Source organism: Rutilus rutilus (genome assembly GCF_951802725.1).
Source record: "Rutilus rutilus genome assembly, chromosome: 7".
Lineage (NCBI taxonomy): Eukaryota > Metazoa > Chordata > Actinopteri > Cypriniformes > Leuciscidae > Rutilus > Rutilus rutilus.
The window spans coordinates 17,698,535-17,716,198 of record NC_140221.1 but is presented as its reverse complement, the minus strand read 5'-3'; the positions used below and the strand labels follow the sequence as shown (position 1 = coordinate 17,716,198).

Genomic DNA, 17,664 nt, shown 5'->3' with positions numbered 1-17,664 from the left:
TAATAATGTATTGCACTTCTACAGCATTTATTAATATTTTTTTTATGTTAACTTCAACATTTACTAATACATTATTCAAATCAAAAGTTGTATTTGTTAACATTAGTTAATTCACTGTGAAGTAACATGAACACAGTGAACAGCTGGATTTTTATTAACCGATGTTAACAAAGATTAACAAATACAGTATCAAATGTATTGCTCATGGTTAGTTCATGTTAGTTAATACATGTTAACAAATGAAAACTTATTGTAAAGTGTTACGTGTTACTGAGATTTCTTTAAAAAAAAAAAAGACTTTTTATATTCGACCTTAAGCTTTGATATTAGTGATGTTTTTGTTATTTTTTCTTTTGCAGCATGTTTGCTCCGAGTTAAACTGGTCCTGTAATTTTGAGTCCTTTGATGGAAAAGAGAGCTGTGAATCAGCCGCCCAGGTTGCTGCTGCTGTCACTGACGAGTCCATGGATGTCACTGATGACTTTTCACATAAAGAATTGGAGGAAATGTTCAAAGAATACATCGTAATAATGGAGGTCTAATATATTTTTATTCTGATACTTTTATAACTCATTTTGAAACATAATTACGGCTTTCGCAGATGGATTTTGGGCACAAATGAGAAAGTTGTCACGCTTATCACTTTAACTACTATAAAGTATGACCTTACATGACATCTCGTTTCAGAAACGGAAGAAAATGCTTTTGACAGTCCCAGAGTTCTACAGCTACTACACACCCAACCTGCCTGTTCAGGTATTCAAACCTGTGTGAAACTTTTCAGCACATCTTTCTGCCATACACAAGCTGTTAAAGTGTTCGACTCATCAAGAGGATTGGGTCATTCAATTTCCTGTGTGTCACATTGAGGAGTAATAAACGGAGGGCTCATCGCAGCCAGGTCACCTGATTTAGGCAAATCCGTTTGATCGGTACACTCATGATTGGCATACCCATTAAAGAAACATTGCAGTGCGCCTCCACTGGTTTCTCAAGCGGAAATGTCCAAACGCACTCATTTGACATTGACCCTGAGAACACATTATCATCAGTCATCTTATTTCCTGTATGTCTTTGTCTTACACTCAGATTCCAGTGGTAGATTTTAGCAATGTGCAGAGCTTGGTGGAGTGTGCCTTCTTCCCTCAAGCTCTGGAGGAGATCCTGGGGTCCCTGCAGCCTGGAGTAAAGCCCCCAGCCCTGCTGCTCCAACAGCTAATGCAGCACACACTGCATGTATGTATAATAAGAGCTATTCGGAATCCCAGAGGCCCTTATAAAGCGCTGTTACTTTTAGTTGGGATTATCTTTCTTAAAAAGCAAAGTGTAGTACTTTCTCTTTCTTTAAGGGTGTTTTAAGAAGTGTGGTTTCTGTTACATTAAAGGGATGGTTCGGAGTAAAATCAACCTAGGGTCCTTTGCACCATGACCTCGAAAGTTAGATCTTATTTAGAGATATCAGCCGAATGGCTTAGTGCAGGCGCTAATGGAACCAAGGTTGTATCTCGTAAATTACCCCACTTATGCATCGCTTTCTGCCAGGACTTTTACGTGCTTTTCCCAAATCACGGAAGTGACCTCGACGTCCGGGTTAGCGGTAGCATAAGCCATCAGGCAATTGTTATTTAAATAAACTCCTGATGTACTTACAAACTTTCCAGTGCCTCGTTTTATGAGTACAGAACCTATTTGTACTACTATATAAGTTTGGTACCATTCTGGGCATTATTAGTGGGGTAATTTACGAGATACAACCTTGAGAGCGAGAGAGGTCCATTAGCGCCTGTACTAAGCCATTTGGCTGATATCTCTAAATAAGCTCTAACTTTAATAATGTTCGACCAAGGGGAAAAAGGCTTCTGTACAAGGGGTGTTTGGCTCGAGGTCATGGTACAAAGGACTCTAGGTTGATTTTTTTACTCCGAACCATCCCTTTAAAACAGCATCATTTTTTACCAACTACTAAAGACCTATTCACACAAAGTGAAAATGTTTGTGTGATGACATGATGTTAAAACAAAAACTTTCTTGGTCACACTTTAGATGAGGGTCAAATTTTCACTATTAACTAACTCCTAATTACTGCTTATTAATAAATAGTAAGGTAGTTGTTATGTTTATGTATTAGGTATGATTAAGGGATGTAGAATATGGTAATTCAGAATAAGGCATTAAAGGATTAGTTCACTTCAGAATTAAAATGTCCTGATAATTTACTCACCCCCACGTCATCCAATGTTCACGTCTTTCTTTCTTAAGTTGAAATTAAGTAAATAAGTAAAGAAATTAAGGTTTTTGAGGAAAACATTCCAGGATTCCAGGATAGTGGACTTCAATGGGGTCCAACGGTTTGAAGGTCCAAATTGCAGTTTCAATGCAGCTTCAATGCAGCTACACGATCACAGCCGAGGAATAAGGGTCTTATTTAGCGAAACGATTGGTCATTTTCTAAAAAAAAAAATAATTCTGACGTGAACTAATCCTTTAATATGTGCTTTATAAGTACTAATAAACAGCCAATATCCTAGTAATATGCAAACTAATAAGCCCTAAATTGTTACCTTTTTTTTTCTTTGCTTGATGTAAAAACTCACTGCTTTGTTTAACGAGGAACATACTGCCATAGTGGCAAGCTAAGTGAAAATGGTTATAGAATATGACAAGCAACTGCACAAAATGTGTTTATATATTATACATACAGTACTACTATTGATGTGGGGTCAGTAATATATTTTTTAAAGAAATTGTTACTTTTATTGAGCTACGATGCATTAAATTGATCAAAAGTGACAGTAGAGACATTTATAATGTTAGAAAAAGATTTCTATTCTTTTGAACCTTATATTTCTTGAAGCATCCTAAAAAAATAATAATAATGTATCCGCTGATAGCAATAAGAAATGTTTCTTGAGCAGCATATTAGAATAATTCCTGAGGGATCATGTGACACTGAAGACTGGAGTAATGATGCTGAAAATTCAGCTTTGCAGTCACAAGAATAAATTGCATTTTAAAATATATTAAAATAGAAAACAGTTCTTTTAAATTTGTATAGTATTTCACAATACTACAGTTTTTCCTGTATTTTTGATCAAATAAATGCAGCTTTGATAAGCTTAAGAGACTTCTTTTAAAAACACAAAACTTTTAGTGAATATATTGTCTAAAAATAGAAATAGAAATGTTTACTTTTTTGTCTATTTGCTGTCATTAAATTGTAATGATAGATTTATGAGAATTATATCGGCCATCAGCCACCTTCCTCTCTAGATATGTTTTGATCACCACTGAGGTTGGTTTAATCATCTGAACTCCCCATAACAGATGGAACTCTTTAATTTAGCTTTTTAAAAAGCTTGTTTGTACCTCCCCTGTTCTGAGCTGACAAGATAACCTAGTCTTCGCTCTTGCTCTCTCCCTTCTAGGGCGATGCAAAACCATTGTACCTCAGCATGTTTATCACCGTTCTCCACAGTATCCTGCGCAACAATCCTACCTGGGGTTCTCCTGAACACAAAAAGTACTTCCTTCAGGTTCTCCAGTGTCCAGAGTGTAAGGGCGGACTCTGGTCACTTCTTGAGACGTCAGTTCGGTATGACGCTGTCAATGTACCTGTCAGAACTGCTCATAAGCAAACAGAGTTTCTCTCAGTAATGCAATTTTATCTGATTTATTCAAGAGTGTGTCTGGCAAACGGACCCACCTGTCACTCACTGCCAAGCCCACCATCCACTGAGTTGTTTCGTCTCCATTGTAACCTGCATGAGTTCTTCCTAAGACTCTTTCAGCTGGAGCTTCATGCTGCTAGCTCAGGGTGAGCACCCGAGCTCTCTTCATCTCTGCTTCAATAAACAACAACCTTTTGATATCCTACATGAGCCCGAAGAAGAGAAACTGCAGTATTTTTCCAAAATAAACACGGTCAAAACATGTTAAAAAGAACATAGAACTAAAACACAATCTGTAGCTGCTTGGAGTTATGCTAATGTCTTACTGTACACCTTTTAGGCGCATTCAGTCTTTTTTGATAGAAAGACAATAGTTAAGTAACTGTGTTAACTATAGATATTAACACATAGATTGTACATCAGCAACTTTTCCTTATTATGACCACACATCTACGTGTCTGCTATATTGTACAGGATCATATATTGTATATTCAATAGATGACCTTTTTAAAACTGCATAAACTATATTATATTAACCCTAAAACTAAAATATTGATGATTTCAACATAACAGAGATGTCGCTGTATCCATAGCTACTGTATCTATGTACACTGTATTTATATATTTTGCAGTAACCCTGTCTTACTCTGTGCAGAAGGTCACCCGGAAGCAGTCGGGCATCTGTTCTGTACAGCACCTTTTGGAACATTTGGGAGAAGTCGACTCTGACCTCAAGGGCAGTTCAGCAGCTTTGCATGCTGCTGATTAAGACTGTACTGTGTGCTTTCAACTCCACTCAGGTAGGAGTCTTTCAGTCAACTGTGTGATAATGATAGTCTATCATAGACATAGAAATGAGATATGCTTTGATCTTGTTATGTACTGACCGCTCCAGTGCATTTTAAGTAGTGGTATTCAGGGTTCAGGCCACACCCCTGAAGTATATGTCATGTTTCTTTTGTGTGATTGCTCCATGTGTTTTCATTTATATTGTTGTGTTTGCTTGTGTTGTTAAGCGCTTCGAGAAAGCAACTTTTTAAAGGCGATATACAAAATAAATGTATTATTATTATTATTATTATTATTATTATTATTATTATTATGAGGACACGCAGATACTAAATAAACATAAAAAAAACATTACACTACATTAAAAAACTACAAAGAGTTTTCTGAAAATATTAGCTCAGTATTAAAACCATTATATGGGTTCCTACGGGTCCTTGAAAGTTTATGAATCTTAAAAAAAAAAAAAAGCCAAGGCCCTGGAAAGTTTTTGAAAATAAACACACATAGACATAGGTCCTTGAAAGTGCTTGAATTTATTTTGTGCAAGAAGTTTTCTGGAAAAAATTCCATATTCCCTCCGGTTCGCTAATATTATTTCGCCAACACTTCGTGGCCTGTGCATACTAGCTTGCTTTATTTACGTTAGTTGCGCGCATTTACGCGTTACGTTAAGTGTTTCCCGCGTGAGGGACTTTGTGTTGTACGTTGCCATGATGTTCACGCGCGCAAGACTGTAACAATGTATCTTACAAGGTAACACGATGTAACCTTGCTCTCACTTGAAATGTGTCCCCACATTAAGCCTTTGAATTTAAGGGTATTGGACCTGGAAAATCCTTGAAAGGTCCTTGAATTTGAAGTTAACAAAGGTGTGGGAACCCTGCATTATGCCTATGGAATTTCTTAATGATAGGTGACCCTTGTGTGTGTATTTATTTATTTTTATTATTATTATAAAAATTGTATCTTTAATCGCTAATGCCATGATGCCTCTTATAATTGACGTATTTTATTGAAATCTCCTGTTTTTAAATATACAGACATATGCAAGATATTAATTGGTGCGACATATTGTTGTGATCTAAGCACAAAGTGAATTTTCCAGCTTATACTCAAATTTGTCATATTACACCTGTTTGACCATAGTATGCCAAGAGATTTCCACACTGAATATAACATTTTGTCGAGACATGTCCATTCCAGATGCTTCATCAGGCTGTGCAGGCTGAGTTTACTGTGTGTTTGTGTGTAGGAGTGGAGGCTGGGAATGTCGGTCACTCTGCAGGAGATTCTGTGTGTAGTGGTGGAGTTCTGGGCTCAGGAACACAGTCCACTCAACAGCAGTCTGGTGGAGAAAGGCTTTAAAGACCTGGCTGAACACATTGCCATACTGTGCCAAGGTATCCCATTGTGCAGTGGGAAACTGGTGTATCACTTTTTTTTTTTATAAATATACACTCACCGGCCACTTTATTAGGTACACCTTGCTAGTACTGGGTTGGACCCCATTTTGCCTTTAGAGCTGCCTTAATTCGTCATGGCATAGATTCAACAGGGTGCTGGAAAGTTCAGATAGAGAACAGACACTACAATTAAAAGTGTCTGGAGTCAGCAGGAGTCAGATTTAATTTATCAGCATGATGCGTATTTGTTAATAAAGCCGTCTTATTCATTTTGTTAATAAAAGTTCTATATTTAATATACAGTAAGTGAGTTTGTCATTGTGCTGTTTTGTTGTTGTGTTTTTCATTAAGAATAATAATGAACCCACCATTCAAGCAATCGCCGCAAATTCGGCAATTCAGATTTAAAAGCAAGGTGGTACCCACAGGTCGATTAACCGGTGGGAAAATTTCCTCACCGTCACTAACATCTGAATGTCGCAGCAGAAATCAAGACTCATCAGACCAGGAAAAGTTTTTCAAATCTTCTGTTGTGTAATTTTGGTGACTCGTGCAAATTGTAGCCTCAGTTTCCGGTTCTCATCTGACAGGAGTGGCACCCGGTGTGTTCTTCTGCTGCTGTACCCCATCTGCTTCAAGGTTTGATGCGTTGTGTGTTCAGAGATGCTCTTCTGCAGACCTTGGTTGTAATGAGTGGTTATTTGAGTTACTGTTGCCTTTCTATTGTATCAGTTCGAACCAGTCTGACCATTCTCCTCTGACCTCTGGCATCAACAAGGCGTTTTCACCTACAGAACTGCCACTCACTGGGTATTTTCTCTTTTTTGGACCATTCTTTGTAAACCCTAGAGATAGTTGTGCGTGAAAATCCCAGTAGATCAGCAATTTCTGAAATACTATAAGGTTGTTTTGACCATAAACATGCCTAAATGCATTGAGTTTCTACCATGCAATTGGCTGATTAGATGAGCAGTTGAACAGGTGTACCTAAAAAAGTGGCCGGTGAGTGTATATAGAAAAAGGGAGTCTTTCACCAATTGTCACTATTTTCATTGAGAATTTACATTAAAGGTTTAAATAGCTTAATGGCTGTAAGTATCTTCCTGTTTCCTCACTTAGACCTTCACTGTGACATGCTGAGGGAAGTGATTCCAGCCATTCGCTCCACAAGGCTCCGGATGTTTACTGCCGACGCCATTTACAGAAACATCTGCTGCAGCAGGGGCCTGCTCCTCAGCTCTGAACCACTCTGCTTGCGAAAAATTGTGGGTTTTATCTTGTGTACATATTTAATAACATAGACATGTAGATGTATAATGACTACAGTTTTATTTGCAGCACATTTCGGCTTCGCAGATGTCCGCATTCATTATATAACACAATACAGTGAATATAACCTTCAGTGAGAGATGGAGAATTTTTTTTTTTTTTTTTTTCGTGTCTCTTGCCAGGTCTCAACCTACCTCAAAGCTCTAGGGAGCTTGTGTGAACGAGGATCAGTCCAAACCCTGAAGGAACAGAATGACAGAACAGAGATGAATCAACCCTCTACCAGCAGTGCTGCCCATGTTCCAGGCTCAGAGTGAGTTTCACCTTCGCCACACTTCTCTGCTCATGCTGTTGTCCTCCACTCTGACACTACAGATCACAGAGCAAAGGAGAAAAGCAAGAACACATTCACTTTTTTTTTAATATTTGTATATTTTTTGATGAATAGAGCAAGTACCAGTGTTTACTTTTGAAAGATGTTCCGCTGTAAAATCACAATAATTAATAGCTGTCATTTTCTACATCCTTTTGCCATCCCATCAGAGCACATTTTGAGATAACCACTCTCTACTTACATCACTATAAGATCCTCTTTATGTCTGCATCCATACGTGTGTGACAGAGGCACAGAGTGCAGTAGGACAATTTAATTGGACAATTTTCTGCCATTATGGGGCATTAGAGGGGTTTAAGATGGCTAATGGAGAGAGACAGGGTGCTGTCCTGCTCTGTTGGGGCAACCTGTGATGGCAGACCACAAGCCCTGTTACTGTTGCTGGTGTCGTGGGGGTAATTGGGGTTGGGTGCCCATCATACCAGCTCAATCAACTGCTGCTTATCTGCCTTTTTTCCCTACAGGCTTCAGCTCAGACATGATGCTTAGAAAAAACATGGCTGCTTTTAAATCTGAGAAGCTGAGAACAGTGTTGTTGTTGTTAACTAAAACTAAAACCATTAAACCATTTTTTTTTTTTTAATAAAGCAGAAATAAAATATAAATATTGGATGAAAAAAAAAAGATATATATATATATATATATATATAAAAGAATTAGAAATGTTGCCTTGGCAGCTAACGTAAATAAAATAAGTTGAAGTACTAAAATGAAATAAACATGAATTAAAACTAAATAGAAATAAAAAATTATATATTTTTAAGGCATATTAATAAATGCAGTATTAGTATATAAATACTGAACCTTTCAAAAGTTTGGAAACATTAAAAAAATTGAGCAAATTGGCTTATGCCCACCAAACCTGCATTTATTTAATCAAAAATACAGTAAGAAAAAAGAATAATAAAAAAGTAATATTGCAAAATATTACGAATTAAAATAGCTGTTTTATATTTGAATACATTGTAAAATGTAATTTATTGCTTTGATTGCAAAGCTGCATTTTCAAAGTTTTCAAGGTCACATGATCCTTCAGAAATCATTCTAATATGCTGATTTGGTGCTCCGAAAACATTTCTTAATATTATTATCGATGCTGAAAGCAGTTTTTTTTTTTCTGCTTAACTTTTTTGTGGAAATGGTGATACTTTTTTCAGGATTCTTTGATGAATAGAAAGTTCAATGAACAGCATTTGTTTGCATGTATTTAATTTATGTATTATTTATTAAATAGATATATTTTGTTTAACATTGTAAATTGTACATCTTCACTGTCACTTTTGGTCAATTTAATGCTTCTTTGATGAATACAATTATTCATTTCTTTCTTGTATGTTTGAATGGTATCACTGATTCCACAATGTTAAGCAGCAAGTTTTCAACATTGATAATAATTATAAATGTTTCTTGAGCAGAAAATCAGCATATTAGAATGTTTTCTGAAGGATCATGTGACACGGAAGACTGGAGTAATGATGCTGAAAATTACGCTTTGTCATCACAGGAATAAATTAAATTTGTTAATTTATTAAAAAAGAAAACAAATTTATTTTTTTAATTATTTTAAATTGATATAATAGTTCACAATATTACTGTTTTTACTGTATTTGTGATTAAATAAATGCAGCCTTGGTGAGCAGAAGAGACTTTTTTTCAACAACATATAGAATGTTTAATGTTTAGTGTAAACTGTAATACTAAAATAACACTGACTGGGAATAGTTACTTACTTTTGCTCTTTAAAAAAGGCTCAACAATAGGGCTTATTTTCTACAATAATTCCTACCTTTTTTAATATATACATTTTAGCTTTTAGTTCTGTTAATATTTCAAAAGAAATTATTTACAATCTTTATAAAACTTTTTTTACAAAATTGGTTAGTTTGTTTGGTGTCCACTTTGGCATGATAGCTTGAAATGATACAGCTGTAATTCTCATTAACACTTTTGCTGGAAGACAGTGGCATATGGTGGAAACCGTAAGACTACTGATTTGTTTAATTCAACATTCAACCCTTTCTAACTGATGCTTCTAAGATTTCTGCTCCACATTGATTGCATATACTAAGTCATCATGATTCTCAACATCATGTTGTCATGTTTGACAGTGTGTTGTCATTTATGGAAGCAGTGGTGACAGGAAGAACATTGTGTCTTCACTCAAATACACACTCACAGACTTGGACACTGACAGTGATGTTTACTCCTCGCTAATAGGAAAGTAAATGGCCATATGTCTGTGAGAATGTGGATGTTTGTACTGTTCTGGTGTGTTAAATTGTGCCTTGGTTCTGAACAATCCAATTACTAGGGAACAAGAAACTTTTCAGCACTCCCCCTCAAACTGCTGCTACATTTCCTTATCTGCACAATTTAAAAGCAAGTCATCCCACTCGGTGGCCATCTTGACAACATCCCTGTGCATTTTTCTTCTATGTAGGTAATAATTTCAGTAACATCTTTCAAATCATAAACAAAATCATGCTCCTTTAGCTTTAAAAAACTGTACTTCTCAGGTTGGTCCAGCTAATACTGGTGTACATTCCAGAGCATTGACAAGGCAATGTCATGTGATTTGACTGTTTTAATTGTAAAGATGTATCGGCCGATAAAAGCTATTATTTTCACTATCTGGCGATTGTTTAAAGTAAGCTAATGATCAGGGCTGATTATATCCTGTCAATCAAAAGGGTGCGGAAAAACGTGTCAGATTGCAACTGTGAAGAAAATCTCTCTTGTCTTGAAATTAGGGCAAGTAAACGTGACAATAACGCATTAAAAGTAAAAAATAGCTACATAAAAGCAGGCTCTATTTGACCCCATGAATCACCCATAGTTCAAGTCAATGTTGCCAGGTCTGCGTTTTTTTCCCTACACCAAACATTAATATTAGCAGCGCACCCCCCATCCAATAATCGCAAAGAGCTTAGAATTCAAATTCAGCTTCAAATTATGTTCATTTTATCACAAAATTCAAACAATAAATGGTGCTTTGATGCTCTTAACAAGTCTCTTAAAGTCCCCCTGTGGTGAAAATCAAGCTTTTAATGTTGTTTATGTCTATGTGGTGTTTTCAATATGCTTTAAAGCTACACTGTGTAGGATTTTCTCCCATCTAGCGGTGAAATTGTTTATGACTACCAACTGAATATTACTTTCTAGCCCCTCCCATTCCGAGGGCGTTTTAACTCCTACGGTGGCCGTATTATTTCAAATCTGCCGGCAGTCGTGAGTAATCTCCCCCTCGCATTTGTCACGGTGCCACTGAGTGTAAAAACGCGAAAGGCGAAGCTTGAATTTCCAGGTATGTCCCTCTTTGGCACATGTATTTTCAAGATGGAGGCGCAACATGGCTGCTGCCATTCGAGCGACTCGCTCGTATGTATTCTAAATGGCAGATTCTACGCTTACGAGAATACTTGATTAGTTGGTAGAAGTAATTACACATTAATGAGCACATATCATTTTGAAAGAACAAAGTGTTTTTTGCTAAGAATCAACTTAAAAAATTACACAGTGTAGCTTTAAGACACAATCCTATTATTTATGGTTCTCACAGTCAGGAAAAACCTGAATATATCAGGAAAACTTAGTTGTGATTTCCAAGCTTGGAAAAGTCATGGAAACTTCTGAAGTGAATGTTATTTCTTTATTTTTTTATAGTTTTGCTGTGCTCTAATATATTGCATCAGCTAGATTAAAGGATTTTGCCTGCAAGCCAGCATTGAGGGGTTATTGAAGACATTTTTTCATTATAAAGTATAATCATTTAAATCTATTAATTAAAAACAGATTATTACCTATCATACTTTAATCTCCAAAAATCCACCTTAATCTCCAAAGATACATAGATAGATAGATAGATAGATAGATAGATAGATAGATAGATAGATAGATAGATAGATAGATAGATAGATAGATAGATAGATGCCTGCATCACTGTAGCACTTACGGTGCCATTTAATGACAGTTCCTTAAACACTGGCCAGGGACTCCATCCTGGGAGAGCTCCACGGGGGGGGTTTGGAAAGCTGTCTTCTCGGATAAAAGGATTCAGTAAGTACAGCTAACGTACAGGCTGGCTGATAGTTGCTACAGGCGATGCACTTAGATGGCAGTCCCTCAACTCCGTCCTGTGGTAGTGTGAAAATGTTGTGACATTGATATAATAATGTTTGTAGCTTGAGTGGTGGTTTAAAGTGGGGACTATTTAGTGAACTTTGTGTTAGCGTCTCATCGCTCTGTGTTTTGTGGGAGGTTGTCTTGGAAGTTTTAAATATTGCAGGCTTTTTCCAACACTCCTGTCCTCTGGCTATGGATAAATTCTTAATTTAGCCGTATTTATGAGCAGTTTCATGATGTGCTGATGTTTAGCATACATGGCAGATCCTATCTATTCACCCACAAGCTCTGTGAACTGTTGTCCCTTCAAAAACACATGACCTGATGTCTCAATCTGTTTGTTAAATGTTACTGTGTGTTCTTTTCAGAGCTGTGAAAGACTCAGCAGGCAGCTCAGATTCAGGGAGAGAGACTGTCCCGAGAGGTTACCACAGAGTCAATGCTGCAGGTAAGAGCTGCTACTTGCCGTCGTCTACATCTGTCTATCTATCTGTCTATCTCTCTTGTCTGTCTGTCAGTCTGTCTGTCTGTCTGTCATTCTAGGTAACTGTCTGTCATTCTATATATCATTCTGTCTGTCTATCTGTACCTTCTGTCTTTTTGTCTGTGCCTGTATATGTTTATTTGTCTACCTGTCTATCTTTCTTTCTATGTATCTGTCTGCATTTTTGTCCGTCTGTCTATTGTTATATCTATCTATCTATCTATCTATCTATCTATCTATCTATCTATCTATCTATCTATCTATCTATCTATCTATCTATCTATCTATCTATCTATCTATCTATCTATCTATCTATCTATCTATCTATCTATCTATCTATCTATCTATCTATCTATCTATCTATCTGTCTGTCTGTCTGTCTGTGTCTGTCTGTCTATCTATCTATCTATCTATCTATCTATCTGTCTATCTATCTATCTGTCTATCTAGCCGTCATTCTATATATCATTCTTTCTATCTATATATCATTTTGTCTGTCTATGTGTATATAACCTACCTGTCTTTTTGTCTGTCTGCCTGTATATCTGATTATTTGTCTATCTTTCTTTCTATGTATCTGTCTGTCTATTGTTCTCTCAATCTATCTAAATATTTATCTGTCTGTCTGTCTGTCTATCTCTCTATATATCATTCTGTATGTCTATTTACCTGTCTTTCTGTCTGTCTTCCTGTATATGTGTCTATTTGTCTATCTGTCTGTCTATCATTCTATCTATATGTCTGTATCTCTCTTTTATTTCAGTTCTATCGTGCATTCAGCTAGGTCAAAAGCTCTCGACAGAGCCTCTCTTCATAACCTCAGGCAACAGCATTTGCATTCCACATGCTTTTTACACTCCCTCCATCCTTTGGTGAGGAAGAGGTTGAAAATACATAAAAACCAGGCGACACACACACAAACATAATGCTTGTCAGATCACCCGTTTAAGAATATTAAACACTGCAATTAGGATTCTGCTGTGAGGAAGGAGAGAAGAAGAGGGGGCGAAAGAGAAAGCCAGAGGTAGCCGAGCCTGGAAGTTTCTGTAATTAGGAGGTTGGCACTCCATGTGAACCCACTAAGGTGTCAACGCTCATCTTTCCCCTTCCACCTGATCAGAAAGACCCCCACACCAGAGCAGGGAGTGGGGGAGGGCACAGAGAGAGAGACAGCCCTGTTTTCAGGAGACTCAAGGCTGCTGCTCCCTGCCTTGTGTTGTTTTTGCACTACGTGCTCCCTATACTGATGTGTAGCACATCAATTTTTTATGAAGCATCCACAGGCTCTCAGTTGTAGATTTCTGTAGGTAGACGCTGCAGATTTTTTCTTTTTCTCAAGGTGCACCTTGTTAACTTCACCCTGAGCTGTCTGTCTGTCTGCTCAGTACACTTCATTGTGGCTTACAACTACAGGTAATGATGCTATAAGCAAAATGGTGATGATTTTGGAGTAAATCTCAGATTGGGATATTGGGATGCAGTTTGCATCATTTATCATAACAAGTAACAAATTGTCATGTTCAAACTTCAGATTTGCGTACTATTGGTTCTTAATTTTTTGTGGAGCCTCACTGAGCAACAGTGACCTCTTGCAGCATTTTATTATACAGTAGTTGTGTATGAGTCCCTCATTTGTCCTAAATGGCAACGCTGGATCTCAAACCAGGGATACCTATCACAGAGGACAAAAAAATGTCAATTTGTGTAAATTGAGTTATTAAATTGTTTGTTTGTTAGGTTACACTGCTTCATCAGGTCAGTAATACATAAAAAATGCGTTTTATTTTATGCCACTCAATAAATATTAATTTGCAAAAGGTGTGTAAAATTGTGATCTATATCACTCTATAACAATATAAAAACCAGTACAGGATTATTATTGATCTCTTTCAATTTCTTATTCACAGTCCCATGAACTAGACACTTAAACTTGTCTTCACATTACTAGTCACTAGTCGTCACAGTGTTCAAAATGCACTTTGTGACAAATAGTCCATTATTTAAACCATTAGCCAACCTGCAGCAGAGCTGTCATGCCAGACGTCACAACCACACAAGTACTCTCTACTAGAAAATACAACAACAAAAACCATAAATGCAACACACATTTCACAATTTATAGAAAAGGACAGGATGGATTTATCCTCTTCGAGCTTGTAAATGCTGAGTATGCAATTACCCCTATAATGGAAGCGTTGTGTCCAAATTGGAGCCATTAAAGTGATTTAACAGAGGGAAGATTGGGCCTGGCATTTCTGAGACTGTGTACACATGGGGAGTTAAGAAATGTTTAATCACTGGGTTTTAGGGCCTATTAGGGTGTGAAAAAGGGCCAGAGCGAGCCAGAACTTGTCATGGTGCTAAGGCACTCATTAAGTCGTACCTTTATTGCATTCTGTTTCATTTCTTCATAATACTGTAATTATTCTCATTGATTTTGGGTTGTGAGCTTTTATGATCTTGCTTTCATGTACTTTGACAATTGAGTTAAGCGGCATGTTGCTTGCTAATGTTCCAGAGCAAGATAAACCAATGACAGAACTTTAAAAAATAAATTAAATAAATAGCACATATTGATTTTGATATCTCTGTCTCAAAGAAAGGAACTACAGGAAAGGTACCTGTAACATCTGGAAAGGTAGTTCCTTTCTTTGAGACAGCGATATCAAAATCAATATGTGCTATGTATTTAATTTAATTTTTAAAGTTCTGTCATTGGTTTATCTTGCTCTGGAACATTACATTCAAATGTTGTCATTTTAAAATGTATTTTAGAACCTTGTTACATCTGATATTAAGATATATCACTGGTAATCAGATGAGTAGTGGTCACCCAAAACACTGTTTCAGAAGTGTTTTCTGTGACCACTTGTGTTCAGAATTATTATTATTTTTGGATCAGTCAGACGCAGAGGTGTAAAGAGTACCGGAAAACCATACTTGAGTAAAAGTACCTTATTAAAATGACTCCATTACAAGTTACAAGTCACCAATTCCAATTTGACTTGAGTAAAAGATTTGATCTGATTTTAACAGAACTTAAAGGTGCCATAGAATGCATTGATACAATATTTTAAATTGTTCTCTGACATCTACATAGAATGTATGTGGCTTAAGTAAAGGCAAAAATTCTCCAGATAAGGTTTTACATGTCCATTTACAACCCTGGGTTTGTCCCTAGAATGAAATGGGCTTTTATTGCCTTATTTGGAAGGGTCATGAATAATAATGTTGAGCTCTACTCTGATTGGCTGTTTCACAGGTTTGTACGCCGGAGCTGTGATGTACTCTGAAATACAAACGTGCAAAATAATCATACTTCAGTTCTCAAACAAAAAAATATTTTAACAAATTGACTAGATGCATTGTCAAGTGGCCATTGTTTCAACTTAAGTGGTGGAGAAGGTCACGTTAGCTTGAAGGAGCGAGTGAGCTATCTGTAAGCAACCAAACTAACCTAAGCTCCTGAGTTATGTGTTGTTGATGAAATATAGGCTAAATTATAATACTACCCGACAAAAGGGATTGACAAAGATGTATCTACAGTTGTATTTTGTAGATTTATATGACAACACAGGCCGAAAATAATATTAACCTCCGTGTAAATAGGTTGTCATACTATTTAGTTATCTATGCTCGTTACCTGGAGCTTGCTAGTTAGCTAAGGTTAACGTTACTGTACTAGCATCTTGCGTTCGGTCTTGACAACAAAGGGTAAATTATCGTTATTGTTAGCTCACTAAGAAATTTTTATTTAAACAGAAATGGCTTCAACAGTCAAGAAGTGGATAAAATCAATCACTAATGTTACTTACTGACTGCAGTAGGGATTGTAATGGCAATATAGTTGGAATTGCCCTCTCCTTCAGTATCAAACGCTGAGCGAAGCCTGCTTGATATTGTCCCAGGTTAGAAAACTGTCAGTGGTGAAATGGGCAGAGCAAACTAACAACTTTGAATTAAAATGGTGCGGTATCGTGTTGTAGATAAACATCAACCATGCCTGTTGACAGTTCTGTTCTGTGGGAAAGGTATGAAAAGTGCTCACATCCCCTGCACAGCCTGGAACATATATATATATGTATATCCATGATCTGCCATTTTCGCTTTTGTCCTTGCTTGCTTCTTCACAATACCTGCAGAACTTCTGATAATTTGGCTATGCAGGTCCATGTTAATACTGCCTGGCCTAGTACATGGGCTGGTATATGCAAATTTGGGGGTTGTAAATATTAATGATCCCGACTGCAACGTCACAGTCGGTGTTATGTTGGGATTCGTCGTTTTTCAGTGGTCTTTTGCAAACATGATATGAGGAAACAATGGTGTTTGAGGCTCACAGTATGTCAGTTCCATGTACAGAACTCTTATTATTCAACTATGCCAAGGTAAATACAGTTTTTCATTCTATGGCACTTTAGAATCATGCCAGTGAAGAAACAGTTAATTTTTGTGGAGAGCAATCACATGTTTATTTAAAATAATAATTAAAAAAAATAACCTAAAAATTGGTCAAGGTGGATACAACAGCCTATTAAACATCTACAAACACTCAAGGCTTAGTTAAGCTCAAGTGCTCAAAAAGGGCATAAGTAAACCAATATCCTTCAAAAACATCTCTTCAGTATAAGATACACAAAATAATGTTAAGTAAAATAAAATAGTCAAAGACTACTTGCACTGGACATGCTGGTTTTAGCCTCATCACCGGTTGCAGTCATGTCTACATCTCATATATGAAATGCCTACAATTCAGACACTACCTGCTAATGCATTCACATTTCACTTAAAGTAGCCTTATTGACAAGTTTGTAGGGGTGTAACGATACCCTCATGTCACAATTCGATACATATCATGTTACTGAACTCACAATACAATATTATTGCGATACTCCAAGACATATGGGAAAAGGTTAACAAGGTGACTTGGTGCTGGTAACCCAGTGCATAGACAATGATGACACCAGAATAAAAATATTCATGATTCTGAAGCTGAAAATACAGAATTATTTTAGACGAATATAGGGGCTTTCGCACCGGATAGTTCTAGGAACTAGCCACCAGGGTGGTTCCCCGAGATATAATGGTTTAATCATGTTTCGCTTGGTCACCTCAAAGTTGCGTTGGATTTTCTCCTTAGCGTAAAGGTTAAGAGGTCCATCTATCACTGTTTTCCATGTTCGTAGAGTTAGTTTGTGGAGTAAACATATAGGCTATAATCTGTGTGTTTACACAGCTTTTTTAAAAATGGCGGGTGCTGGTGTTTCACGTGCGTTCGGCCAATCAGCGTACACTAACGTCACAGATAGTTCCTATAGTGCTGGTTTAGACCCTACTCTGATGTAGGAGCTAAATTAGTTCCTCCAAAAGGAGTTCCTAGAACTAAAATCGTTTCTAGTTCCTGCGGTGCGAACACGGCAAAATCCGGGAACTTCTGCCAATAGTTCTAGGAACTATGAAAAGGTTCCTCCAGGTGCGAAAGCCCCTTATGCTTGCACTCTGTCACTGACTAGATATATTTAAAATAATGTAGGC

General features: G+C 36.9%; 1 protein-coding gene across 1 annotated transcript in view; it reads left to right on the top strand.

Annotated features, from left to right (window-relative positions):
• The window catches only part of slf1 (SMC5-SMC6 complex localization factor 1), a 37,425-nt gene that overhangs the window by 3,745 nt on the left and 16,016 nt on the right, over positions 1-17,664 (top strand). Inside the window, exons 7-16 of the mRNA XM_084413252.1 lie at positions 360-536; positions 688-756; positions 1,090-1,236; positions 3,426-3,592; positions 3,680-3,814; positions 4,324-4,468; positions 5,710-5,857; positions 6,980-7,125; positions 7,312-7,442; positions 12,014-12,093. Of these exons, the coding sequence (XP_084269378.1) occupies positions 360-536; positions 688-756; positions 1,090-1,236; positions 3,426-3,592; positions 3,680-3,814; positions 4,324-4,468; positions 5,710-5,857; positions 6,980-7,125; positions 7,312-7,442; positions 12,014-12,093 (1,345 nt within the window). The remainder of the gene's footprint in view (positions 1-359; positions 537-687; positions 757-1,089; positions 1,237-3,425; positions 3,593-3,679; positions 3,815-4,323; positions 4,469-5,709; positions 5,858-6,979; positions 7,126-7,311; positions 7,443-12,013; positions 12,094-17,664) is intronic.